This window comes from Aythya marila (genome assembly GCF_965140915.1).
Source record: "Aythya marila genome assembly, chromosome: 14".
In the NCBI taxonomy this organism is placed as follows: domain Eukaryota; kingdom Metazoa; phylum Chordata; class Aves; order Anseriformes; family Anatidae; genus Aythya; species Aythya marila.
The window spans coordinates 12,356,758-12,383,627 of record NC_139055.1 but is presented as its reverse complement, the minus strand read 5'-3'; the positions used below and the strand labels follow the sequence as shown (position 1 = coordinate 12,383,627).

The 26,870-nt window shown below is 40.9% G+C and overlaps 1 protein-coding gene across 6 annotated transcripts in view; it reads left to right on the top strand.

The window, feature by feature from the left end:
- SGCD (sarcoglycan delta) overlaps positions 1–25,655 on the top strand; it is a 293,057-nt gene extending 267,402 nt beyond the window's left edge. For 5 of the 6 annotated variants that reach the window (XM_082771715.1, XM_082771717.1, XM_082771716.1 and 2 more), the window contains 2 exons: positions 15,156–15,279; positions 16,955–25,655. In XM_082771715.1, the coding sequence (XP_082627841.1) occupies positions 15,156–15,279; positions 16,955–17,128 (298 nt within the window). In that variant the 3' untranslated portion in view covers positions 17,129–25,655. The remainder of the gene's footprint in view (positions 1–15,155; positions 15,280–16,954) is intronic. The other variant, XR_014318478.1, reaches the window with a different exon arrangement.
- Positions 25,656–26,870: the final 1,215 nt, after the last annotated feature.

Sequence of the window (26,870 nt, the reverse complement as noted above, 5' to 3'; positions counted from 1 at the left end):
TTTAAAAAAGATATCCTTTAGAGGAGATAAAGATCCTCCATATACCATCATCTGCGGAACTACACTAGAGTGTAGTCAGTGTCAGTAATGTTGGATAAAACTTCCCCCCAGGTTTCTCTCTGCATCCCTGATGGAGCTGCACCCTGCCAGCCCCCACTGCGCCGTGCAGCCCTGGGCAGGCAGCAGCACGTCCCAATGGTCCTGAGGAGGTGCTCAGCTCCCTGCAGGCTGCAGCAGGGCAGGTCACTTGCTCTGTAGTAGTACAGAAGGAATCTTTAAAGAGAGCTCTGTGGGAATCGTTGTGGCGAGTCGTGAATGTTGAGTACATCCCTTATATGTGTTGGAGAGGGGGACAGGGAGTAACCAGTTCTAAGCACTGCCTTCCCCCTGGGGAAAATATTCCACTAAAGGCATACAGGTGAAGGAATTTGGGAGCTGTGAGAATTCCTCCACAGAGAATCGGCTATGGGGATTTCTGCCAGAGCTGACACTGAAACTGAAGAGAGGAAACACTTCACTTTTGTCTACGTATAAGCTTTGGGAAACTCTCCAAACGCACGCAGTTGGCATCAATCCACAGCAATTCCCTAACCAGTGATGGGCCCCGGTCAGCACTCCAGCTCTGACTGCCAGCACTGTGCCATATAAATAACTGCAGATGTCACAAATTCCTTATCGAAACACAGGAAAGAAAATTCAATTATCACCCTCCCCACTATTTTCTGACCAGCTCCTTCCTTGACTCAGCAATTTAGTATCTGTATTTGTCTGATACAGATATATAGATTTCTCTGAGCTTTATGCAATAGGCTTGATATTCGGCATCCAAACAAGTAATTTTTTCAGCTGACTGGTTTGGAATGGAAGGTCCAGTGTTGAATGTGGCTCTTCAGCATGGTGCGTGGAGGTGACACACAAGTCCTCATTTCCTTGGGACTACAACATGAGGGCTGGATTCACTATTCTGGAGCAGGAATCAACTGCTCCTGGCTGCTGGGAGATGGGGATGTTGCAGGGAATGATAGATTTCAGTGTTCCTGGTGCAAGGGGTGTGATGTGCCAGCCTTTGTGTATAGCGCGTTTGTGTCAATGGGAAGCAGGAAACATTTGGAAACTTGTCATAGTGACAGATGGTGATACACCTTTTGCTTGAAAGAATAGAAATGCATCAACAATTTAAAGAGAAGGGAGGAAGACACCTTGGCTTCTGCCCTTGGTGATGGCTTGGCATTGCCTGTGTTTGGCAACTGATGCGAATAGAGACGGTGGTAGCAATTTCAGCAGGAAAGCTTCAGCAGAGTGGTGGCCACCCACATAAGATTGTCCAGATTCCACGTGCACTTGAGGAACCCAAACAGATTTTAAGTTCTTTCTTGGTTTATTTTCCCTCCTTCTGCCTACCAAGGAGACAATCAATACATAGTATTAATGTGACTGCTGAGAGGTACCATAAGAGTGCGGGCAATTTAGAAAAAAAAAAAAATAAAATTCTGTAAAAAAAAAAAAAAAAAAAACAAAAAAACCAGAAACCCTACCTTTCAGTTTTGATTGTTGTTTTTGAAGCAGTATAATAACCATGATTATTTTTTTCTCTTGCATATTTCTTTTTTTTTTTTTTTTTTTTTTCCCAGGCAAAGGAAGAATTAAAGGTCTGGAATCCAATTTGCTTTCCAATGTTATGTTTCCAAGGTAACTCTACTGACTTCTTTTGAAGGCAGTACTTAGGAAGTCAATGGGGTTACCTCTGTCTACCTGGGGGCATTCCCAGTACATGAAACCATCTGGTGAAGTTCTGTGTGGAGGCAGTGGTTTAGGGCCATGCTCTGCAGTGGAGGTGGCAATCTTCTAGGAGAAAGTTTTTTAATGAGTTGGCTTGGGTACTAGGAGAAATCAGCAGTGAAGAGTTGCCTGTATCACTTTGCTGTGTTGAGAGGGGTATATTGCTGCTTCTGGGCTGTGCTGAGCCATCCCCACTGCTGCTACACTGCAATAAACCCAGGGAGCACTGAACATGCCCACCTGTGGTCACAAAGGCAGTTCATCATGGGGCTGGAAATTGAATTCCAGTGCTTCAATCGCAAAGCCAGTCCTCCTCCCTGCCTGCCTCTCTTTTTAAAAACAAAAAATAGAGTAGAAGGAAATGAAATTCCCACCTAAAAACCTGTTCAAGGAAGTGATTATGCCACTGAGGGGTACTGAGACCTTTCTGACATTGGTTCATTTTTTTTAATCCATTTCATTTCACCTCTGCTTGACCTGCTCCGTTAGCAGCTGTAATTGTCTCTTTGTTATCTGGAAAAAAATAAAATAAATAAAAAGAAGAAAAGAAAAGAAAAGAAAAGAAAAGAAAAGAAAAGAAAAGAAAAGAAAAGAAAAGAAAAGAAAAGAAAAGAAAAGAAAAGAGAGAAGTCATATAAGGAAGGTTACTACAGCAAAAATGCAGACTTGCCCAAGGAAGGAGTGAAGGAACCTCATGGAAGTCAAAAAATGTTGACCATTTTCTCATTTTGCTGTGTTGACCCAAGGAGATGGAGAACAGATTTCTATACCTTAAAACAAAGATCAGCAATCTACAGCATGGGTGCTGCCATAAACAGCCAAGAGCACCTGTGAAGCAGTGTTGCTTTGTAGTTTCCAGTTCCACATGGAGCAGGACAGGAGTGGTGCTTCCCTACATCCCTGCCTTTGTGGTGATCTCCCATGGTGAAATGCCACCACCAGGTTCAGCCTGTCTCTTAGTTAGAAATACCATCTAGCATATCTCTCTTGAAAGACTGCCAAACCGTACCTTAAAATGTGTGTTTTACTCGGCAGTGATTATTTGCGAAAGATAAACAGAAAACAGTTTCATTTATAGCTAAAGATAAATTGATGCCTTGAATTTGCAAAACATCCTATTCTCAGAATTAAAGTAGTCCCTTTGGAGACATCTCTGTACTTTCTTTTACAGAAAGTTGGCTTTTTTTTATTGCTTGATCTCTTTCTCTCTGTGCTTCATTCCTCCCTCCACCCACCCACACAATCCCTTTATTTTCTTCTCTGCACCATTTCCCAACCTATTTTTCCTTTGCATAATTGAAAGCAAGAAATTAGCTGGAAATCTCAAATGGCTGTAAGATTTTCATTCTAGGCTATCAAAGAGCTTGGAAAATAACTTATTTGAATATTCCCTGTCTTTCCCATTGCCTTGCCAAACTCTTCAGTGCCCAAATGACGACAGTGCCAGTGCGTGGCTCAGAAATAAGAACACACAAGTGCGTTTCTCCTCTCTCAATCTCTGTCCTCAGCAATCTTGTCCATTCCTTGGCTTTTTCTTGACATTCCCCCAGAGAAGTTGTGTTCATTTTTCGTGTATTCATATTCTCTGTTGGACAGTCTTCACAGGAAAATTTCCCTTATTATCAAAACAGGTTATGAAGCAGTGTTATAATGTAGAGAGGGATGCAGAGGAATCTTAGGTCCATGGTCACTTATGAAAAATTAGCTATCTTTATCAAAGACAAGTTTCAGGTCAGCTAGTTTTGATAGAGGAATGAGCAACTAATTTTGAGGCTGTTACATCATAGAAATCATGCCAGGGGTAGTGGTTAAATCCTTATCAAGCAGTGGTATCCTGACTTAGCATATTTTGTGATTCCACTTTGCTATTCCAACTAGCAAATAGCAGTAAGTATGGGAGAGTTAGGTGAAGTTTAGTGGTCAACAGTGGTATCGGGCCAGTAAAAGGTATTTCTTTTCCATGTAGCCAAGTCTTCTATATCTATGGATGGTCATAGTTGCCTGTGCTAGGAAGGGTGTGAATGCTTGTGATTAAATGCTGCTGCTTTGGGTCTGCCAGGCAGCAGGGCAGGGGCAGGGAATTTCAGCTGCAAACACGAGGAGCGCCTCTATTCACAGAGGAAGTCTGTCAACGAACCATCTGCTGGGGCTGGTGGAGAGTGAAACACCTCCCTAGTTCTGAGCAGGAGCCCAGTACACAAAACTGGATGGAGCCATAGTCTTGTATAGCAATGGGTTGTATTTGAGGAGTTTGGGTCATTCCTGTCTCCTTATGCATGCAGACATCAAATTGTATTGCTGGTGTAAATAGTGACTGTGAAAGAGGCCACAGCTTTGGCATATGCATCCCTTTAGATTTACAAATTATGCATATTTACCATTTTGTGAGGTACACTGGGGACAGCAAATGGTACTTTTTCAGCATAAAAATGAAAAGTAACTGAAAATCTGTTACATGCTCTATATAGCTCTGATCAGAGGGGAAAAAATGACTACAGATTTGTGGTTGACATGCTTCAGAAAAGGTTCAGCGGAGTGTGAAAATTGACATTTAGCAAATAGCAATTCAGCCTTCATTTTTTGTGAAGTTGCTTGAAATAAACTGCAGGTTTAAAACAAAATGTTTGGTCAGTTGTTATATTGGATGTTGCTTGTCTCATTACTGCAGTTAATTAAAAGAGGGGACAAAAAGTCAAAACCAGAGTCAATAAGATTGTTAATAAAGATTTAATTTGGTGGAATCATTATAAATTGACTGTACAATGAATGAATATGCCACAGGAGTATCAGTGTCTGAAGGTCTATAAATGGGTTTTCAGAAATAGCCACCAGGTTGTAGCCAATTTGTCATGCTAAATAAGCTCTTCAAATCCACTTACGGCAGTCTGTACGTGTTTCCAAAGGATATCACCACCAAGTATATGATGCATGCAGACACACCTCTTTTCCAGCAGCTTTTATATTCTACCATTTCAAATCCTTTCTGGTTGTGGTATCTCTGTATTTCTTATTGTAAGTAATTTACTATTAAGTCCAATCTTTTCAGAAGGAATAGAATAAATCATCAAGGAAGCGAAAAAATAAATCAGCACTGCAGAAAGTGCCATAGACTGTATCTGTGCACTGACCACATAAGATTTTAATCCACCTGACCCTTTTCCTTTATGTCTGACCAAATGGCAGGTAAAAATCCCATGGTAGATAGACTTCAAAAAGAATTTTAAAATGGAAATTTGGATCAACCTTTCTTCTTTACATAAAACAGTCCCAATGTAGAAGACTGCATGCAAACTGCTGGTGATAATGACTGTGATATTTGCATAGCACTGCACCCCTGCCAGTAATCCTATCACTTGAGTACTTGGGTTATCATGAGAGTGATTTTTCTCTGTCAGTGACAGCATGCTTAGTAGGGTTATTTAACACCCAGAAAAAAAAAAAAAAAAAAAAAAAAAAAGAAAAAAAAAGATTTAAAAAAGATAAAAAATTTGCATCGTTCAGTCTTCTTCTGAAGTAGGACAGAAGAGCAATCCTTGGAAGGAGCAGAGAGTTGGCCCAAATTGATTCAGTGATCAATGGCTGCCTGTACTGCACATTAAAGTCACCCCAAAGTATACCTAGGTTAACAAATACTTAATGGGTCAATCTAGCAAGTTTTATCTGACTGAAGTACCATCTTTCCATTGGATTTTCTAATTATACGCTAATTCAGGTAGCAGTTGTCCTCCTGCAGCTATCCAGAAGCCAACATAAACTTCATTGCGTGCTCCAAGAGCTAATATACCACTTGTGCCCGTTCACATAGACCAGATCCAATTTACTATAATCTTGCAGAGTGATGGGGGTATCCTGGAGCCAGCATGCCTCCATGCACCCTGCTCTCTAACTGCCCAAGTCATGCTGCATTTTGCCAGCCTTTCATTCTTGGAATCATTAGAGCTTTTTGAAATACCCTAGCCTGAAAAATATGTCTTGTGTGGCTTATTATTTAAATCAATGTCCTTCTGTCCTTTGGAAATGGAAAAAGTCCATTTAAGCCTCAGCTGTTACCTCCAGGCTACAACACAGCTATCCCTGTCCCCACTCAGGTGTCTCAGGGTTAGTATGAAACTTAGTGGCTCCCCAAATCATCTTTGCGATGTGCTCGTCTGCTCCATGTTCCTGATGGCAGCAGTTTGATGATATTAGATACTAAGCGGTGCCAGTGGCACAGCTGAAGAGCTGCCATGCTCTGTTTCTGTTTCTTTATCTTCTCCCTGGCTGGGTGACAGTACATCAAGATAATACCCAATCTTAGCAGCCTCTTCTGTAATTCTGGCTGAAAAGGTTTCTTCCAATTTATGTCGTTTAATTAGAAGCTTTCAACCTGTAATTAGAAACTTACACCAGCCCAACCTTTGTTTCTGAAAAATGCATTTGTGGTTTAGGCAATTATGGTAACATAAAAAGTAATTAATTTTGTCCATGTGTGAAATGAGTGTGCTCATTAATGCACCCGACAGGAGGAGGATTTTATTTTGTTTCAATTTGTTTTATTTTATTGCAGTAAGTTACATAACAAGGTATAGCAGACACGCCGAAGAAGGTGGTTTATGGAGTCGCTGGGGCACGTTTGACTCCTGAGGCTGTCCCTTGGCCATGCTGAGAGCACGGAGAAGCTGTGGGCAGTGGATATGGCACTGCCCAGTTAACACACGCCCCCACGAAGGAATTTCCAGCCTGAAACCATTACTTGACCAGTTTTGACCCAGGCTGCGTAACCTTGTGCCAGGAGACATTTGGTGGTGAGATTTTTGTAATAAAAGCAACAACAGCCTCTTAAGTTCCAGCCAGGGGCATTAGTAAGAGTGCAATTGTTTAGTTCCCAGATCTGACTCAACTGCTTGGTGATAACGTCATTTACTCTCCCACTTCTGACTGTGCCAGAAGAGGGGACATCTGTCCCTTGCTTTTCCTCCAGCCAGAGCAGACTTTTTGCTTCTGTATTTCATAGCGTCTCCTATGGCTGAATCACATTAATATATAGGGCTATGTTCTACAGGCTGAATCTTCGCAGTCCCACCTACAACAGCCATGGGTTTATCAGTCACCCCCGTGCTCCTAGCTGATAACACCTCTGCCAAGGAGTGAAAATTGGCACTGTGCCTCCAGCATCGGCACCCACCGGGCTGTGCCTGCTCAGGATGCGGCCCCTGGCCCTGCTGCTGCAGCTTCTGGCCACAGCCAGCTCTGCCTGCATGGGTTTCCCACCACTTGGCCCCGTAATGGCTCTGGGTGTTCGAGTTTATCAATTAAGGCTGAAAGATTGAGCACGGCAGGATGGAGGTAATCCTGTAGACTGCTCTCTGCTCAGGTCTGTCAGGCACAGTAGGGATTCGGAGCAAGACCAATCTGCTCACAACACACCAGGTGAGGAGAGTGTCGTTGCAGTCGTCTCTACACTTAGAATAGGAACAATTCATTTTGCATCCCTCATCCCGTTTCCTTCCCACTTAAACACATCATCGTCTTCAACCACATCTGTATTTACTGCACATCATTTTGTACTGTCTCCCAATTTCTATGATAATTTCCTTCCTTGATTTATAAGCAACAAAATTTTTTAATTATCCAGATAATTTTAATTTTCTCAGTCATTCCTCTACTTCGTTAAACATTAATCTCATACTTCTTTCTTTGACACTTTCTAACCTTCACCACTTCCCCATTGCTAGTTCATAATGAAACTAGATCTCAATAGTATTACACAATTTTTTTCTCCCTAGACTAATTTGATATCTTCTGCTTGATCTCTCTTTTTGTCCACTAAATATTATATTTGGCTTCTTGTATACCATTTCAGAGATTACTTTAAAAAGAAACACCAACATTTAGGACAACTTTGCATAATTACATCTCCTTCATCTCCTCCAGCAATTCCAGTGCGCACAGTAGGCAGTCACAAAGATTTTACAATTGTATTTTGATTCATCCATGTTTTTTCTGGTTTTACTGCTTTTTAGTGCTCGGAATAAGCTGCAGCTATATTATAAGTATGCAAAGTGTCCTGGAAGACAACAACAGGGGACTTGCAGTGTTCTTGGAGGAATGGCATGCTGACATTTTTCCTTTTGCTGAGGGATGACATTTTTTTCAGAGGGAAATGAAAGCTGCTTCTCTCCCACTTAGTGCTGCCAGCAGTGTGCTCCTGTGAGCTGTACTGTACCTCCAGACTCCTTTGGTTTCTCATTTCTCTAGACCCACTCAAATCTTTCAATATTAGCTGAGCATCTTTGTAATGGTTTCAAGCTGCTCATATTACTCAATTAGCCTTCCTCCCAGAATCATAAGCTCTGAAAGAGTTTAAGGTATTTCCGTTATATTGTCAGAAGGGTATTATTTCAGCATGGACTCTGTTTAGGAAAAGTTCACTAAACACAATCTTTGCAGCATAAATTTTAAGCACAAGGGCAATTCACATTATTTTCTCAATTTCTTTTCCTTTCTCCTCACTCGGCATTGTACAAAACCTCTTTAGTGTCTGTGTTGTCCAAATGCAGAGCAGCAAGTTGTTGCACCCCTTGCCATTTGAACCAGAGTTATCTCTGGCTCAATTAGAAAAGTGTAATTTCCAATAAAGCATCATTAGACCTCTGCTCCTGTCAGGTCTCTGACAGGTTTAATTGGATTTTCCTTAGGAATTAACCATGGTTTGTGGATGATAGCTGAAAGAATTCTCATTCATTGTCCTCCAGATCATGTTAGGAATTAGTTGGGCTAAAAATCAGGCCATAAAAATCTATTTTAGAATATGGCTGCTCTGGAATTGTCACTTAACAGATTTGCAGCATAAACATTGGAAACTGTATTGTGATGCCTGCTGTCAAACGAAGAAGTATTTACAGCTATAGCCAGGATTTACAATTGGGTGCCATGATAATAATATATCCTTGTTTACTTCCGTAATTAATGTTCCTAAAGAAAATACCCTGGAAACCTTTCATAAGCAAGATTTATTTCTGTTGATTGAGACTATAATCAGATGTCCCCATTCAAACAGTAATTGGTGTGCTTCATTAAAGTGTAATTGAAAACAAGATTTATGTCAATGCTAGGGAATAAATAACAGGGATACATATTTTATTATTAGTGATGATACTTCTGTAAGCTCTCAGAGTACTTGCTGCTTTTGTACTATGGCATATGCGACAACATATTTTGTCAAAATTTTGGTATCTTGGTTAGGAATGACAGAGAGAGAGATTGTGCATTTTCTTCTTTTTATTTTAACATTTCATTCTGATGTATCAAGGCCAGCTCCTTTTTTTTTTTCTTTTTTCTTTTTTTTCTCTTTTCCTATTTTATCTTAAGCTTGGTGTCATTACCATATTTTAGCTCATTTTGTTCTCGTGAAATAGCAGTCTCTTCCAGGAGAAAGGAAGCCTGGGCAAGAAGTGAATTGCTCACGGCAGAGCCTTTTGCTCCATGTAATATTAGAAGACTGCTTGAACTTCAGTTTAGGTTTTGACCAGGTGAGACCCAGATCCAGCCCCATATTTCTTCTCGCAAACATTTTCTGTTGCACTACAAACCAGAGTTAAGGCAATGAAAAAAAAAAAAAAAGTTTAAAAGCATTTTGGAAATTTAAATTTAGCATGGTTTCTTTTCAAATCAGTTAAAGCTAATTACCTTCCAATTAAAGGGGAGAAAATTATCATGTTTTCTTCTATAAATAGATATGTGTAAGATAACACAAATAATGGAGTCAGAAGTATAAGTCACAGGGAATAGGTGATCCCATTGATTTCATTGAAACATGGGAGTTAAAACTGAAAACAAATTTCAGCCTGAGATACTGCTTCATTACCAGCAAATTGATGGACCTCTACATTTACTTGCTAGCATAATTTACCAATTGTATGAGATGTAAGCAGACACAGTGGTAACATTGGCTAATTTTATGCTCAATGTGAAATCTTATAGCTGGTCAGATGGATACCATAAGAAATAATTAGAGTCATTAGAAATAATGGGCTACAGCTGCAGTAATACATGCTCTATTCTCAGTCCAGAGGTTTCTAAGCAAAATTAAATTAGCTCATGTTACCACACTGCTGCATCATATGCTCCTCACCTCCTGAGAGCAAACTTCTCTTTCCATTTCCACACTGCAAGCAAGTTTGTGGCTAATGCAAAAAAATCCCCTGCTGGGGACAAGAACTTCTGAAGCTTGAGGCCATTGCTTGTATTTTACCAGTGAATTACAAGCCCTGTTTGTATCAATGCTGGACCTGAATGAGTATTTTCCCCCTGAACTATTTACATTAAACTTTTATTTTTTTTTTACGGAAATGATACCCATTTTATTGGAAGCACATGAGCAGCCCCTAGCTGCTAGTGTTACTGCACTGACATCCGTAATATCCTCTCATCTCCCCATATTCAAAAGGTCATTCATACTTGTAAGGCAAGCGATGGATTGTTCTGGAGGGGAGTGAGGAAAGGAGAGGGACAAGAAGGAAATATAATCCATGCTGCTGGAGTGATTAATGTGGCTGTTTATGATGAAGGAAATGAAACCTAGAAATCTGGGCAAGTAATGATCTTTCCAGGAGAGTGAATTTCACTGGAACCGCAATACAAGCTCATATGCTGACCTCCTTTAAATTATTGCTGAAGTTTTCAAAACAAACAAAACCAAAAATTTTGCTCTCCTGCTGACTGTCAGGACCGCAGAACTTCCAGCGATAGCCGGAGAGGGGTTCATTACCAGATGCACACAAGCCATCAACCTCTCTTTAAAATCAGAGCTGCTTTGGCGATAGGTTTGAGTAAGAGGGCTTAAGAGGCACATTTAGCACTGTCCATTAAGCATGGTGAGCTGGAGGAAGGCTTCCCCTGCATACATCATCCTGCACATTGCTATGCGGGCCAAGTGTGCTTAGTGGGAGGAACGATATTTTTGATGAAGGCAAGAGCTTAATACTGCAGCTTTGGAAAGATCAGTTACCCATCTGCCAGCCATCTATCTTTGGCTATGGTACTTACCTGGCCTCAGTTATTACAGTATGTAACCGCTTCACAACCACTAATATATTTTTCTTTTCATTCTCCCCGTGGAGTTGGGAAGTGCTATTACCTCTGTTGCAGAACTAAAAAGTGAGATTAAGGGTCAGATTTGTTATGGCATTTAGATGCTCAATGGGATTTTCAAAAGTACCTGATGCCTGGTGTAATAAGATCGTGGATCGTGGGCTTTTTGATAGCTTTGAAAATCCTATTACTTGTGTCTTTTACTTTCCTTTTTTACTTTTACTTTCCTTTTAAAATTTTTGACTTGCATGAAACCCTGGGACCCGTAAGAAAGGTTCCCCTGATGTAGGTTATCACCCAGACAGGAGATTCTTCATCCACCTACCAGGAGGTTGGTGGGTAGGGAGGATGGGAACGCCTTTATGGCAGTGGGAGGAAGCAGTTTATCTAAGTTCTGAATTTGTCATGTTTGGAAATCAGTGTAACTCTGTGGATAGCAGTGAACTTACCCTCCTTGCACAGCTCTGGCAGAGAGGTCAGAGGCTGGTCTTCAAGACACTGGAGCAAAAAACAAGCACCACCCATGGTCAATAAAAAGGGCTTATGTGCCAATTGCTGGGATGGAAAATTCAAGAGCAGGAGCAAATAATGAAACAATCTATATTCATGCAGCCACCTTTCCAGCCTACTGCTGTAAGTACAGGCTTACACCTCGCCGGATGTGAATCCTACTGAAAGCTCCAGAGTATCATACTGAAAAACAAATGTTGATTTTGAACAAATTATCTGTTCATCGCTAAATCATTTTCTTTCATTATTAGTCTCCAAATTGGTTCTGCTCTGGAAGACAGAATTAGGTTTAAAAGCAGAGTGTCTCTTAAACACTTGCTTTAAATGAAAGTATTCGGTAAACATTCCTCAAACCCCCTAGAGCATAAACTCCTCAAATGTTTTCTCTGACTTTGCATAGATTTTTCAGCTCCTGGTTTAAAGACAGCTGTCTCAGGGATTCATTCAAGAAATCAGAAAATAATCAAATTAAATCCCTTGCAATCATATGCCCCTCTAATGACAAAGAAAAAATTATTAAGACCTTTCTGTCCTTGCTTACAGGAGCATAAATTGGGACAAAAGTCCTTTGCAAGCAAATGGAGTTACACCGCTGTGAGAGAGAAGAGTCAGGCTCCAAACCCACAGCATAAGTACAAAACCACTCAGGCTGCAAGCACAAGGTTCTCAGCACTGGAAGAGCTGCACTTTGCTGTTCAAGTACTTGCATTCATTTCCATAGTTTTAAGGTTCTTAAAAACAAAACAAAACAAAACAAAAAAAAAAAAAAAAAAAAAAAGAAAAAAGGAAGGAAAAGAAAAAAGAAAAAAAAAAAAAAAAAGAAAGAAAGAAAGAAAGAAAAAAAGCTCTGGGCTTCAAAATGTTATTTTTAATATTAAAGGGATGGATTTTGGTTAATTCAGCATGTCAGCAAGATTGCAGCTGTCTGATCTAGTGATTTAGGATGATAAGAGTGGGGGGCTCAGCTCAGCTAACTTTAAAAACACGTGTGGGGCTGCAGGGCGTTGAATGCTTGTCCCACGTCACACCAGGGACTATCAGGAGATGCTTGAGAGGAACACGTGTCTCCAGGGTGTAAGGAGCTGTGTAGGGACTAGGATGTGTCTAAAATTGCATGGATTTTCATCAGTGTTTTTTAAGATTATCCTGCCTGTAGGGTTCTGTTGGGTGGAAGAGGGAGAACAACTCACTCTCTTTGTTAGACATGAAAAGAGATTAAAACTTTGGGGTGATGTTATCTAATAAGCTCCCAGGCGCTTGTTAGCTTGTTCAAAGCACAAATTTAACTCATTTTGAGGTTACAAGGACTGGAAGGTATGGAAGGAGAAGGTCCCCTCTCGATCCCCCCATCATGGGAAATTATTCTCCTATTTCCCAGCTCCTCACACGCTCCAGCAGAGCACCGGTGGGGGAGTCAGAGGCTGCTCCCGCAAAGGGCAGGGACTCGAGTGCTGCTGCTGCAGATGACTGCATTTGAACTGTGGTGTCTGAGCGCTGTTTTGCACTTACAAGATTTATTTCTCAGTGGGCAGAGAAGCTACAAGATTAACAGATGAACAAATATGTTGAGACAGCCAAGACATCAAAGAAATTGAAGAGCCACTAGGATGCTGGAGAGCTGAAGAGTTGTCTGGCTATGGTTCCTGGGAATTATTTTATCCTCGGATTAGCTCAGCTGTCTCGGGGTTTGGACACATCCTCTGGTGAATTTGGCTACAGTGACTTAAGACATTACTGGCCCCAGACATCTGCTTCTCCTCTGGAGGATCCTGCCTCTGGAGCAGAGGCAGCAGGAGGGAATGTGTGCCTGCATCCCAGCCATGGCACCTCGATCCTGGGGGCTCAGTGCAAGCAGAGGGTCCTTAGTTTTCAGAGTAGACACCAGCTTGTGGGCTGTACTACCAAGGATAAGAGCACACTGTATCCTGGGGTAGAAATTTCCAGTGAAAATGTGGAGCAGACAGCGTGTTAGGCCACTGTAATGAAAGCCACCAGAGAGCATGTGCCAGAGCCCTATGGCTGTGTGCTCTGACTATTTTTGCCATAAAGAAATTCTGCAGATACTGGAAAAGCAGCTATTGCAATTGGGAGGTCAGAGGGAATCACATCCCAGGTAGCACTACGTCATGTCAGTCATTCTTTGCAGGCTTGCAGGCTTTTTTTTCCTCTATGCAATCTGCAATTCAATCAGGAAAAACAAAAAAATAAAATAAAATAAAATAAAATAAAATAAATAAAATAAAATAAAATAAAATAAAATAAAATAAAATAAAATACCAGCAGTTTTAACCTTAGGTTCCTCATACAGGAAACAGCCAAGGGGTGATACCAGCAGAGGGATCAGAAGAAGGTTTATGTAGGATGTAACTCCCCTGTGGAGAGCAAACAAAAAGCATCTCAGAATAGTTGTGCAGAGGCTGCTAGCCACGAGACAGTGCTTGCTCCTTGGGTTATATATCCCTCACTCCTCTGAAATTTAGATTTAGTTGAGTCAGCCAGGAAATTACGGATGAGTTTGGGGTCTTAAGGGAAGGTGTTTGAAACCCAGCAATATGAAGACACCAACAAGAGGGAAAGTCATAACTTGGAAAGTGCCACACAGAGGAAACCGTGCCTCTGCTTTATTGAACTGTTGGCTGCAATAAATACAGCCAAATTCCCTGTCTCCCATAATGTTGTCTCAGTACCAGCAGGAGTCCATTTAAGAATACACTTACTGGCACAAATGATTATATATGAAGAGCAGAGAAACAGCTGAAGTGCTGCTGCAGTAATGCAAGCAAATCCTAAAAGATGCCCAAGAAAGCTGGGTGTTGGATTCTGCCCTTGAATTTTCCTTTGTTACCGTGATCTCTGCTGCCTGACCAAAGCAACCCGAGCAGAGGCTTTTCTGTTCAAGTCTTCCTGCTCACTTCAGCTGGTGAGACCATAGTCTGGATTTTCTGATGGCACAGTAAATAAATTGTGATAAAGTCAACTAGGAGGACATTCCTGGAGAGGGTGAAATGTTTTTTATTATTATTATTTTCAATACAGAAAGTAATAAGAGACTGTTTTATAAAGAAGAGAAGAGACAAGTAGAATACAAGAGCTATGAAGGAATGATTAGCAAGAAAGACTGAACCTTGCACTTCTGGATCTTAAAGCATTAACCTCAATTGCCTGAACTGAAAGGTTTGGCTGTGTTTAGCCAGTGCTGTAATAGGGTTGTCAGATCTCTCTGGCATATCCACAGTTAGGAGGGGTCAAAGCACTGCAGAGGGTGCTGGCTGTGAGCACTGTGATGTTAGCGTAGGACTGAGGTCAAAGAATTTGGGGGCGTCTGCATCTTTTTCATCAGTTTTCTTATGTCATTAAACTTTCCTATACTTCACATTACAGGGAGTCATGAGAATGAATTTGTTCCTGTTTAAGCAGTGGTTTCAGGAGGAAAAGTGCTTGCACTCTCTGTGTAGCTACACTGCTTTGCTAATATCCCCCATTAGTATTCATTAGTTACAAATGTGAGCTTGTGTATGAGGGAGTTGATCACAGGGGAAGCTTTATTGCACCCTGCATCTCATTCCAGAATTTATGGCATAGGAAAGTTGATGTGAATTGTTAGCAGATTGAATTTGTGATGTATTTTACCATGATTTCTTCAATATGATTGCTTTCCACTGACTAAACCAGGCATGGATCTGAACTTCAGTGGGTCCTAAGCTGCCTTGCAATGGGCAGCCAGGCTGTTCAAGCCTGAGGTTAAGCACGCACATTGAACCCATCAGGCTCTGTAACTCCCTTTTCTGTTGCAGACTGGAATCACCTACACGCGCGTTGGTGATGGAGGCTCCGAAAGGCATTGAGATCAACGCTGAGGCCGGCAGCTTGAAAGCCACGTGCAGGACAGAGCTCAAGCTGGAATCCAAAGATGGAGAGGTAAGCGAAGAGTGTCAAGCCTTATGGCAAAAGCAAACCAAGCCCCAGATCTACAGTTTTATAAAATTTATAAGATTCACTTAGCAGCTCCATTTGAAACAGTCATTGAAAAGCACTGGTGAAGCAGCCTTCCTAGCTTAGGTTGTGCTAGGAGTGATTGAACATATCATATGCAAACAAGGCTCACTCTGTGGAGAAGGCTGATTCATTATTTTTAAAGTGCTTGGATAATAGCATCTGTTGTTCAAGCAAATTTATGCAGCTGTAAAGTACACAGTGCTCCTAAATTCTTTGTTTCCTTGTCACTTTAAAACAAGATTTACTTGGCCAACATAATTAAATCTTTTATCATACATTTTTCTATAAGAAGAGCTTAATTCACCTGTATTGATCTGACAAGCTTTTGTAGCTGATGTTTTCATTTTGGAAAGAAAGGGAATATTAGGAGACAGAGGTTATTGCACTGGGAAGCTTCTAAAGGGAAAGAGAGAATATCTAAAACTGATAACAGAACAAATGTAAAATAGGTCTTGAATTAAGCCTCTTCTGGTGTCTCATGAATATGTGTGCACACCAGTTCTCATTCCTTCATCCTGCCACAATTGTGGAAGACACTGAAAGATGGGGATGATGGGGAACACAAGGAGAGCCTTGGCAGGAGGCTTCCCATAAAACACAAACCTGCCACCAGCAGAGGTCCAATATGGCCTGATGTTTTCCTATCTTCGGTGTGATTCACAGGTTGAGATTCTTACTGCAATTCCTGTCGTTTCTAAACGTTGGCATTTTAATATATTCCGAAGCCTGATCAGGGTTTTAAAACAAAACAACAAAGCACAAAGCAAAACAAACAAAAACCCCTACCTAATATACTACAATTGAAATCCAAGGCATTTCATGACTGCAAGCAGTTCTCTTTATGTTTTCAACACTAATTTGCCTTTAAAATGCATATATTGACCTGTCTCTTTCAGGCGATTAGATGGTTGGAGACTAAAACAGAAGTGGCAATTTTTTCTGTAATTGCAAGATAAGAGCAAATACTGTCAATCGCCCTGTAATATTCTGGACTGCAGGTTATCTGACGCTGACCTTCTCAGTAATATTACAACACTTCCCTGCAGCTGCCACGTGTCTGAGAGCTGCCACGTGTTCACTTTTATGTGCTGTTATGTAAAGAGAAATTTGGGTCTGTTATGGAATTTAAATATTTTTTAATATACATAAGTGTATATATATGTTTACATAAAATATACGTAAAAGTCAGAGCCGTGAGCCTGTAAGGAAAGGGGATCACAGTGCCAGAAGTCCCAGCAGAGGAGAGGGGTTATTGTATGGAGGTGAACTGTACATTCTTCCCCAGGCAATGAGGCACGTTGCTGGGTGCTGCAAGGGTTAACCCAGGCACGGACATGCCAAAGCTATGAAAACACAGTGGGTAGATTAACAGAAAAAAAAATTGAGGTCTTAGGAGGCTCACAGTAAAGTCAGGTAATACACTCACCCAGATTTATATCAGACTTTCCCCAGCTTCACACATTTCCCTGCCAAGTTTCTGTAGCAGCCCAGTTGTCCAAAGGATGCTTCCTTAAACACAAGATCTAAATTAACAGCAGTAACAGAGATTTCACTAATTCTCTCTCTTTTTTTTCTCTCTCTCCTTCTCCAACTTCAGATAACATTGAATTCTGCAAAAATCAAACTACCTAACTTGCCTCAAGGATCTTCCTCTTCTGCAGGGTCCAGGCAAAAAATCTACGAGCTCTGTGTGTGTCCCAATGGGAGGTTATTTCTGTCTCAGGCAGGCTCTAGCTCGACCTGCCAGATAAATACAAGCGTCTGCCTTTGAGAGACAATTTGCAGTGGGGCATTGCAGGCAGCACAAAAGCTAATTCTGGTCTCGCAGATTGCAGCTGCCAACTATTTTTACTAGAACACAGAAAGCCTATCAAAGACTTTTTTTGTGTGCGCGCGCGTGTGTGTGAATATATATATATAAAATATATATATAAAATTATATATATCCTCTGTGTAAAATGATGTTTCAGTACAAGGAATCCCAGGGTGACCCTGTTACATTTCTGTAGCATTTCTCTTTCCCCCACCAAAATTTACTGGTACGATCTACTGAATTAGACTTGATGCTCCCCTGGACCCTTTTGTAATTACATAGTCTAATGATCACCCCTTGTTTTTGATCATCTTCTAAGAGCAATGGGATTGCTGGCTGGTCAAGACCCTGGAACCAAATGTAGACCCACCAACATACAAAGGGGAGAGTAGCATCTCTGATTATTTTTGCACCATTAAATCAGTGACATGAGAAAAACAAAATGTCCACATGTGCTGTGCTGGTTGCCTAGAGTGATCCAAGATACCTGCGGTTAAACTACACTCTTTAATTTTCACCTGAAGCATGACTCCCTGTTGGGAGAGATGGATTCTACCTGGCCAGTAGGAAAGTCCTGATCTTCTTGCTGGAGTGAGCATTTGATGAAAAGATTCGATTCTTGCCTTCACCTGCAGTGGATGCCTTGTGCTATTCAGGTGTGACTCAAAAGCTCTAACCTTAACCTAAAGTCATCTCTGTGCTAACAGAACTAGCCTTGTATTTAGTTCTTGACGGGAAAAAAAGAAAAAGAAAAAAAAAAAAAAAAGTGAAGGTTGGACTAAAATAGAAAAGCCTTGAACCTCTTTAGTTAACAGGTGTCCTGGATCACCCTTCGTGCTCTCTATTACCACCTTCAAATTTGAAAAGACCCGATGTACCTTGTGAAGGTAAGATTTAAGATTTGGACATTACCTACCAATACCTACAGAAACAGAGAAAATTGCCTACTCTCTCCATAGAAACATAGAAGTTCCTACAAATTGGATGTATAATATGAATGTTATACCAGAATTTTTGTCATCCTTCTATTCAGGATATGCAGTCCAAGATCACATAAATTTTGCAGAGATTGCAAATATCAGAGACGCTGACAATGTAACAGATTATTATTTTTTTCAAGAATCTATAAAGATGGTGACAAATTCAGATTACTGGAAAGCAAAGGCTTTGGATGGTGGTTCATCTGGAATTTGAGTTCAAAAAACTCTGTGGTTGAGTCTCTTCATGGGTTCATTTTTCCTTACTGGATAAAACATGCACCTGATCCAGTAACATAATTTCCCTTGTTGAAATTTTGAAAATTACTGAGAAGAGCCCAGATTTTTGAATTCTGACCCATAACTGCATCCATTTTGCATGCAAAAATCCTTGAAAAACAATGAACTAATTATCACAAAGGTGCTCAAGTCACAGTAAATCTCACAAGGACCGTAAGGTTTCTAAGTCACTGAGATGCTATTGAAAATATTACCTTGTATGCAAATATGACAGATCTGTGCCCATCCCTAGTCATATCTAAGCAAAGCTGGTATTCCTCAAGCAATTTTCAAGATAAAATGTAGCTGAAAATAATTTTTAGAAGTAACTTAGCCCTTTCCTTTTTTTTTTTTTCTTTCTTTTTTTTTTTTTTTTTACATATTTCCACACATTTTCGTATGGTCTGGAGAGTACCAGGGTTTGATTTATTTATTTATTTTTCTTAAATGATCTATTCTGGCCTAATCCAAAATTGGCTGGACTCAATTGGAAGATTTCTATGAACTTTGGATTAGATGTTGTTGCCTAACAAAGCAACATTCCCATAAAATTTATTCCTGAAAGAGTATTGAGTGATTTACATTTATTTCAGTGATGCTTTCAGATCAATGAATGAATTCAAACTATTTGTTAATGAATGATTCCTGTAATTATTATGTCTTGAGTCAATGTTCGAATGCAAAGGGTCACCCAGGATAACAATTGTATTGGGACACAGGACTATACCATCTCTGTTCAAAGAGGGGAATTGTGCCTATGCCTTAAGTCAATGCACTCAGCAAGGAGAAGCACATCATATTTATCTTGTTACTAAAACTAGTTCATCTGGGGGGAGGGAAAGGAGGGTGTCTTGGGATCTGGTTATGCAACTTAGATGTTAATGAAATGCATTTAGACTGTAGGGGCACCAAGAATGATACCGATTTTTTATTTTATTTTATTTTTAACATATTATATACAGCAAAATACTGTGTACGTTACCTCTGGGACCACAACAGGAGTCCCATTCATAGTCCTACATTTACTGTAGATTTTTTTCCCTGTTTCATTTAATACTGATCATAAACCTTATAGCAAGCATGGCCCAATTCATAAACAAATCCTGCATGCACAAGCACTTGAGTGGTTGTGAAGACAGCTGCTGCAGGAAGAGTATCCTCTACAGAAAACGAGTTGCATTAACTTTCCCTTCCATGGGGGTGTCAGTGCTAGTGAGAAACATGGGGCTGAACACAAGGACTGATCCACCAGGGATGCTGCCTTCTGATCTCCATGCTCTGCTCCCAGGAGTCTGCTGGCTCAGTCCTCATCCCCACACACCATTTAGCTGCTGTACTGAGCACTGCTTTCCCAGCAATTTCGTTCTGAGTGGTTGGTCTTCTCAGCTGAGCTCTTGGACAAGGTTATCACCTTCTCGTATTAGGAACGCTATGAAACTGCCTGAGGACATTCAGCCATTTATTTTGGTATGAATTTCTATGGGGGAGCTGTTAGGGAACAGCCTTAGACATCCGTGCCATCACTACAAAGTACCATTTTCTGCAGAAATCTTCTTGGACATGACTTTAATTATGCCTGTGTAAAGGAGTTCTGGTTACTTAGATATATTTTACAATCATGTTCCCATCTTAAAGAGCATAACATGATATGCTGTGTTGCTAAAGAGATCGAACCTATATGGAGACTTGAAAACCATCTAAGCCCCACTTGAGTATTAAGACCACGGTTTGGATGATGATGCCCATTCTTGCCCTGGCCTCATGACTCATCCCCTGTTGTTCTGTGAGTGGCAAGCCAGAGCAAACAGGACTGCAGGTCTGAGATCCCAGGGGAAAAAAAGGCACTTTATTTAAGAAGCAGCATGCAAACACATCCAGCTATCTCATGTTTCATAGTTTGTTTGCTGGGGGCAGTGGTGGAGTGGCCACCTCACCTGTTCCAAGAGGCAGATGCATGAGTCTCCCTGTTCCTCCTGCCTTGCCTGGAGTCCACTCACATTTGCTTTACTTTATGGGTTGGTTTTCCTTGAGTTCATCCATGTTGCAACCTCCCTGCCTGGCATTTTGTACATATGCTCTACCTGCCATTGATAAATGCCAAAAAAAACAACAGTGATTTGTGTATTTCTTTATGAATTGGGCCTGCAATTTTGTTCAATTGAGCATTTGCTATTAGGGGAGATGTCATTTATCTCAAATCAGAGTTTAGTTTTACCTCTCAACACTAAGGCAAGGCTGGGGTGGATGGTGAATTTGTTTATACCAAGCTCAGTGGAAGAGACCCCAATGACTTCACAGCCTGAGCTACAGCAGGAGCTTGATGGGTGAAAATTCGTGGCACTGATGCCAATGGAGACACTGCCAGCTATTTCGGTGGCTGTGGAGCTGACCTCTGACTCTGCACTGTGTGCAATCCTGCATTGCAGCTATGTGCATTAAAAACATTGAAATGCTGATCAAGGGACTGTGATACCAACGTCAACATACCTTAGGCAACCAGTTAATGATAAATGCTTTTATGTGTTGTAGTTCTTGATTTTACAGGGCTTTGGGACCTTGTTAAATTTGCTTTAAATGCTACACTGCAGTACACAGTCGGGAAAATGGCTGTCAGTGCTTACTTGTATTCCAGTACCTGAGCCATATGTCATGTATGACCCTTCTTTGTAGATGTGGGGAGGGTTAAAGCAAAAAGACTTTGCCATTAGAAAAAAAAGAGATCCTAATACCAATTGTACAACTGTATCCATTCTCCATGTATTTGGGTTTGTTGGTTTTTTTTGTTGTTGTTGTTTTGTTTTATTTTGTTGTTTTGTTTTGTTTTTACTCTTGTAAGAAGAATCTTACCCAGTAGTCAGTGAAATGGGCAGCTTTAGAGTAAAAAGAAATGTTAACACTAAAGGAAGTCCTTGAAAGGGGAAAGCCAGTAACTACTTAAATAGGTGTAAGGCCTCTCCTAGGTATACATTTTTAGAAAACTAAGCATGTGCAGGAGTGATTTTTATTTGTTTCTCTCAGTCATGTCTTGTCAAACATCTGTATTTTAAGAGTTATGTTTCTTTTTTGTTTTTTTTTCCCTCAATTATAAATATCGTAATGCACAAGCAAAGACGTTTAAGGCATAAGCCTAAAAATACCATCTGTAATATGTGGTACAGCAAAATGATGTCAAGAAAACCCTCCCTAGAAATTGTTTCAAGACTAAGGAGCAATTCCTATGGAACTTCTGAAGATGTCCAGTCAGTTTGCATCACACTTGGCTTGCAGTGACAGACGATTTTAAAGGAAATTAACTTTTGTTGTCATAAAATACATGCACACATGCACATATATATATACACATGCTCACATACAATTTTCTTTCTATTTGCTCTTATGGCTTTAAGTTTCACATTGCAAAAGACAGTGAGACAAAGACCAAAGACTTACAGAAATTAATCCCTTCTCTGGTTGCCCTCATGCCTGAAATGCATTAACTTTAATGGTGCTTTTTGGAACTGGCCAGGAGAAATACAGGTTTATTGCATAGCTGCATTTGAGAGAATACCGTGGCAGGAAAACTTTAATTTCCTTAACAGGGAGGAAAGGAAATAAAGTGAAGTTCTTTAAATGTATACAGAGGGTAAGGTTACCGGAAAATTGAAACATGCAGAAATAGCCAAAAAAAAAAAAAAAGACATGCTCCCAGGCTAAAAGTATAAATAAACTGAGGAAATATTACTGGCTTTGCACTTTCCTGCACTTGAGCATCAGCCAGTGAGGGATGCTGGTAGGTTTTGGCAGGGGGGCTTTGTGGATTTCTCAAGGGCAGGCAGGCATGGGGCTCTCGGGCTCTGTTTCAGGGAGGACATGAGCAAGAGAAGGATGGCGCCTGTAAAGCCATCTGAATCTTCAGTCTTAAGAATTCTTAATACCCTGCTTGGTGAAGAAGAATAACTGTGTTGTAATGATTTAATGATTTCATTTTAAAGTGCATGTAGTAAAAATAAGAAAGTTAGGAGCTGTTGGGTTTTTTTGTGTGTGTGTTTTTCTTTTTCTGTGTGTTTTTTTTTGTGCGTTGTTGGTGGGGTTTTTTTTGTTTGTTTGTTTTGCTTTGTTTTGTTTTTTAATAGCTGACATTTTAAATTTGGAAATGTCATCACCCAGAAATCACCTGAAATCACCTGAGCAGATGCAGGGAGCATTCCTGTCAAGCTCTGGCAATCAGGAGATTGGTGTTTTTCAAATCTGAACACAGCAGCTTCTTTATTCTCATTGCTGTTGTTGCTGAGGAATGCAATCACAGTAACATTTCCTTTTTCCCTGTTTTAAGCTTTTCCATCAGTTCTGAAATTGCTGTGTAATGTTTTGGTAGCCGGTGTTGTGCCACACACATGGGGCTGTGTTCAGGTGGCTGCGGTCCCCAAATGCCATCTCAGCTTCTCATGCCTCCAAAGACCAAAATCAGCAAGCATCAAGCATGAAGCAGTAGCACTAAGGTGAAATGTAGGCCTTTTGGGTAAATTCTCCATGGCAGTTGCGATGTTTTCACCGCTGATGCAGCCAAGTTTATGGCTGTGATTGGAGCAGGGTTAAACACTGATGTGGTGCTGATGAGATTATTCAAGCAGGAGCAGAGTAAATTAAAGAAGGCAGGTAGGAGGGAGAGGGAAGAAATGGCAAGAGACATCACCCTAATCATGGTAATGCAGCAAACTTCTTTGTCTGTTTACACTATTATACTTTAAATTAATAACATCCATTTTACTAAATATGGTAGCAATTATGTTTGATCTTTCCTAGTGCACAGTGGAATTGCTGTCACTGAAAGCACTTACAGCCTGGGCTGGATAAGATTGCTAGGGTGTTGTTTCCGTCCACAATAACCACAATGGCTTGGGGCTTGGATGGAAATTATAGTGAATAGCTTGTATTTAGAAAGCTTTTAAATCTACTGTGGTTGAGAAGCACATGGTTATGCACATACAGCCCTGAGGCTTTATCATTTAAAACTCTCTTGTCCTGCCACTTGAATTGCATTGTGCCCTTGTGAAAAGTGACACGCTTTCTTTATGCAGGAAAACATGGATATTTTAAAGCTGCAGGATTTTTTTCTGAAGTGAACAAGAAAGTATAACCATAGTGTACCACTGAGATTTCCTATCCAAGTCACTTTAAACTAGAGATGTGAGTCCCTTAAAAATTAATTTGCTACAAGTGTAATTCCTGCAGGAAAGTTGGCTCTGGTGTCACTTCCAGGAAATGTCTCACCTTATTACAGCTCGACGTCTGTGGTGGCTAGGATCTTCTGCCACTGGTAAATCAGTAGCAGTGGGCTGCCTGGTCAGATGAAGCCACATTTCCTTTGGGGCCACTCATCTCCATGGACAGGGTGAGTTTTGTTAGCTTTTAACCAGTACTTAAAAGTAGGAAGGATGTGTCCACTGTGAAGCAATATGTAGTTTGTCGAATCTTTCTGCCTGCAAGAGAAAATGTCAGAAAGAAAAATTTGTGCAGAAGTATTGCATTTACATTGTTTCCTGCTCTCAAATGCTTTAGATAAAAACCTGCAGCCTTAGTAAAAATGGCTTCTTTTTTTTTTTTTTTCTAAGATTAAAAGGACATGTTGGAGCCTTTCATCAGGTCCATCCCAAATAGAAAGTCTCACTATTTCTAACACTTTCGCTATGACAGGAATAGGCCCATTCCAATGCATAGGTCATGTGCATCTTTGCATGTAGCAAGAATTTAGAATTGTATTGTTCTTTCACATTTTTGCCCCATACTAAAGGCTTAACCACTGATAGGAAATAAAGCTTTCTGAAGCCTGCCTACAGCTAAATGCATTATCGCTTTCTAAAGCAATGTAGTTTCTTTGTTCTTTTAAAGATTTCCTCATAACGGAGTCCTTGAAACATCTTGAGGCAGGCTTACGCTGGAGAGCAGAAGAATAATTATTTGTGGGTGGTTCTATTTTTACCGAAGGCTGGATTATAGTTGAAAAAATGTTGCTGTTAGAGTTTCTCCCACACTTACTTAGCTGCAAACACCACCACCCCCAACACTACAGCGAGATTTCTCCCAGGATAGCCGCCTGCAGAGCAGGGAGTTAGCTGCTCCACTAAGCAAGAGCCTGCTAATTTTGTTTTCATTTGGGTCCTCCTCTGGGTTTGCGCGCTCACTACCAGTGCTATTTTTGATGTAGCAGCTAATGAAACACTTTGGCAATGCTAATGATTTTACAGATGGATGTGTACATTCAGTCTAAGTGGTATAAATTATGGTGGTGGTTATTGGTTGCTGTTTTAACAAGGCCTTGATCACCTTGAAGGCATCCAGGGGATGCCCCTGGTAGGCTGCCTGCCCTTGGGCAGCCTGCGAGGTGGGGAGGCTGAGGGCTGGCCTTGCCCTTTCTCATTGATCTCCGTCCCATTGCCAGGTCCTCTGCACTAGAAACAGCAGCAAGGAACGGTGCCTGCCTTGCAAGGCTGGGCTGGAGCAGTGCAGAAGCTTTCACAGGACAGGCTCTTGACTCTGTAGCTGGTGTAAATCAGGATGGGGCTCCGCATAACTCACAGGTAACCTATACTGAGGGTTTCCCCCTGAAGGTTTGAGTACCCTGTCTAAACCACCACAATCCATGCTCCAGCCAGGTGATTTTGTGGGCAGTACATGCAGCAGGAGGTTTCACCAGGGCTCTGGGGCTCTGCTGCTCCCATGCATGTTAGGTTGGGGCTGCACTGTGTGTGGAGTGGCTTCTGCAGAGCATACACTGCAGGAGGAATTTGCTTTCTTGTCCCCTCCTGTGGGTTTTCAGAGAGAGCACAGAAGTTAGGAGTAACAAATCCTGCCCTTGCTCAGCAGAGTGAGAGCACTCCAGAAGCCTCATAAAGAGCAGATCTGAGCAATTATCACACCCGGTGTTTATCAAAGAAGGGCTTGGTTGATAGCACTCACACCCAGATTTCTCCCTAGATCAGAGCTTTTCCTGAGCCATGAGCCAGATCTTGATCTGGATCTGCACTGTGCAGTACTCTGGGTGCAGGGAAGGGATTGACCTGCTGGATCTGACTCAGATCCGTTTGATTTTTTATTTTAATTTATTTTAGTTTTTGCCCACCCCTTATCAAATTAGTTTCCTTGTGCACGAATGCCAATAGAGTTGCTGATATTAACCCAACACATGCTCCACGTAATTAGACCCAACAGCAGAACAACATTCAGTGTGAGTTGAAGCAAATCCCCACTCATCTACAACAGTAGCATAAAGGCATGACCCATATGCTATGGCAGTTTTCATCTGTGATGGTTAAAATACCTTGTCTGACCTCTACTCTGATAACCACCAATGACCTTGATATTGTAAACAGGACGAAATGAATTTAAAGTCTTATCATAGTTCTCATTAAGAAATTCAGATTTGTTTGGCTTTTTTCTTTTTAATTTATGTATGTGTGTGGTTGTGTGGGAAAATATAAAGCTTTTTTGTATCAAATAACATCAATCCTTGCACACTCTATGCAAAATTTTGTAAGCATTGCAATAATGCTATGAATTACACAAGGAACTATTTTAACTTTATTACACTTTCTGTATAAAAAAAAAAAAATTTGTATTTAAATGATTTCAACTGCAATCTTGTAAAATATATTAATAAAATAATGATTGTTAAGAAGGAAAGAGATGTTGAGTTTTTTTGTTTCTACGAGCTTGACAAATAAGATTTAGACTTCAAACACTCATTTGTCTGTAGGGTATGGTTAGGATGTGTTTGTAAGATATGTCTGTATTGTCTGCATGTATCTGTGTGTCCATAGGATGTGCCAGACTGCTTCATACGAGTGATCTGTTTCACAGCTTCAAGTCACTGGATATATTCACACCAAAACATGCTGTAGAGGAAGAAATTATGGGGAAAGTTGAGTTACCATCTTGCTTATTTACAGTTTGGTTGAGCTTTGCCCTTGTTGTACAGTAGGAGTGTCTCAGCCAAGCAGTGCTGTGGGCACTGAGATCCTGCCTGAGCACCACAAACGTCTCAGCGAGGATCGCTTCTTGGTGGAACCGGTGATGCTCGTGCTCCAAACCAGCAGCACCCTGGGGTTTCCACAGGCTAGGGGGGACCAGAGCCAGGTGCACACATCCAGGAACAAGCCCCTGCCTGCGCACACTGTGGGGAGCACGAGCTCAAGTCTGCCTGAAAATAAATAAATAAAAATAAATTGGGGAAAAAAAAAAAAAAGCAGCTTGGACCAACTGGTTGCTTTAATGATCCATCAGTTCTATTTTAATTGGCTAACTAATCAGATGCTCAGGGTGACTCTGCACATGCCAGGCAATCACTTGTGAGGGCATTTTGCAGGAGCTGGATTTTAAATATGAACTTGTTCACCATGGATTTTGTCGGTAAATGAGAACATTGATTGAGGCTCATTAGCTGAACGAATAGCAAGAATTCAGTCCGG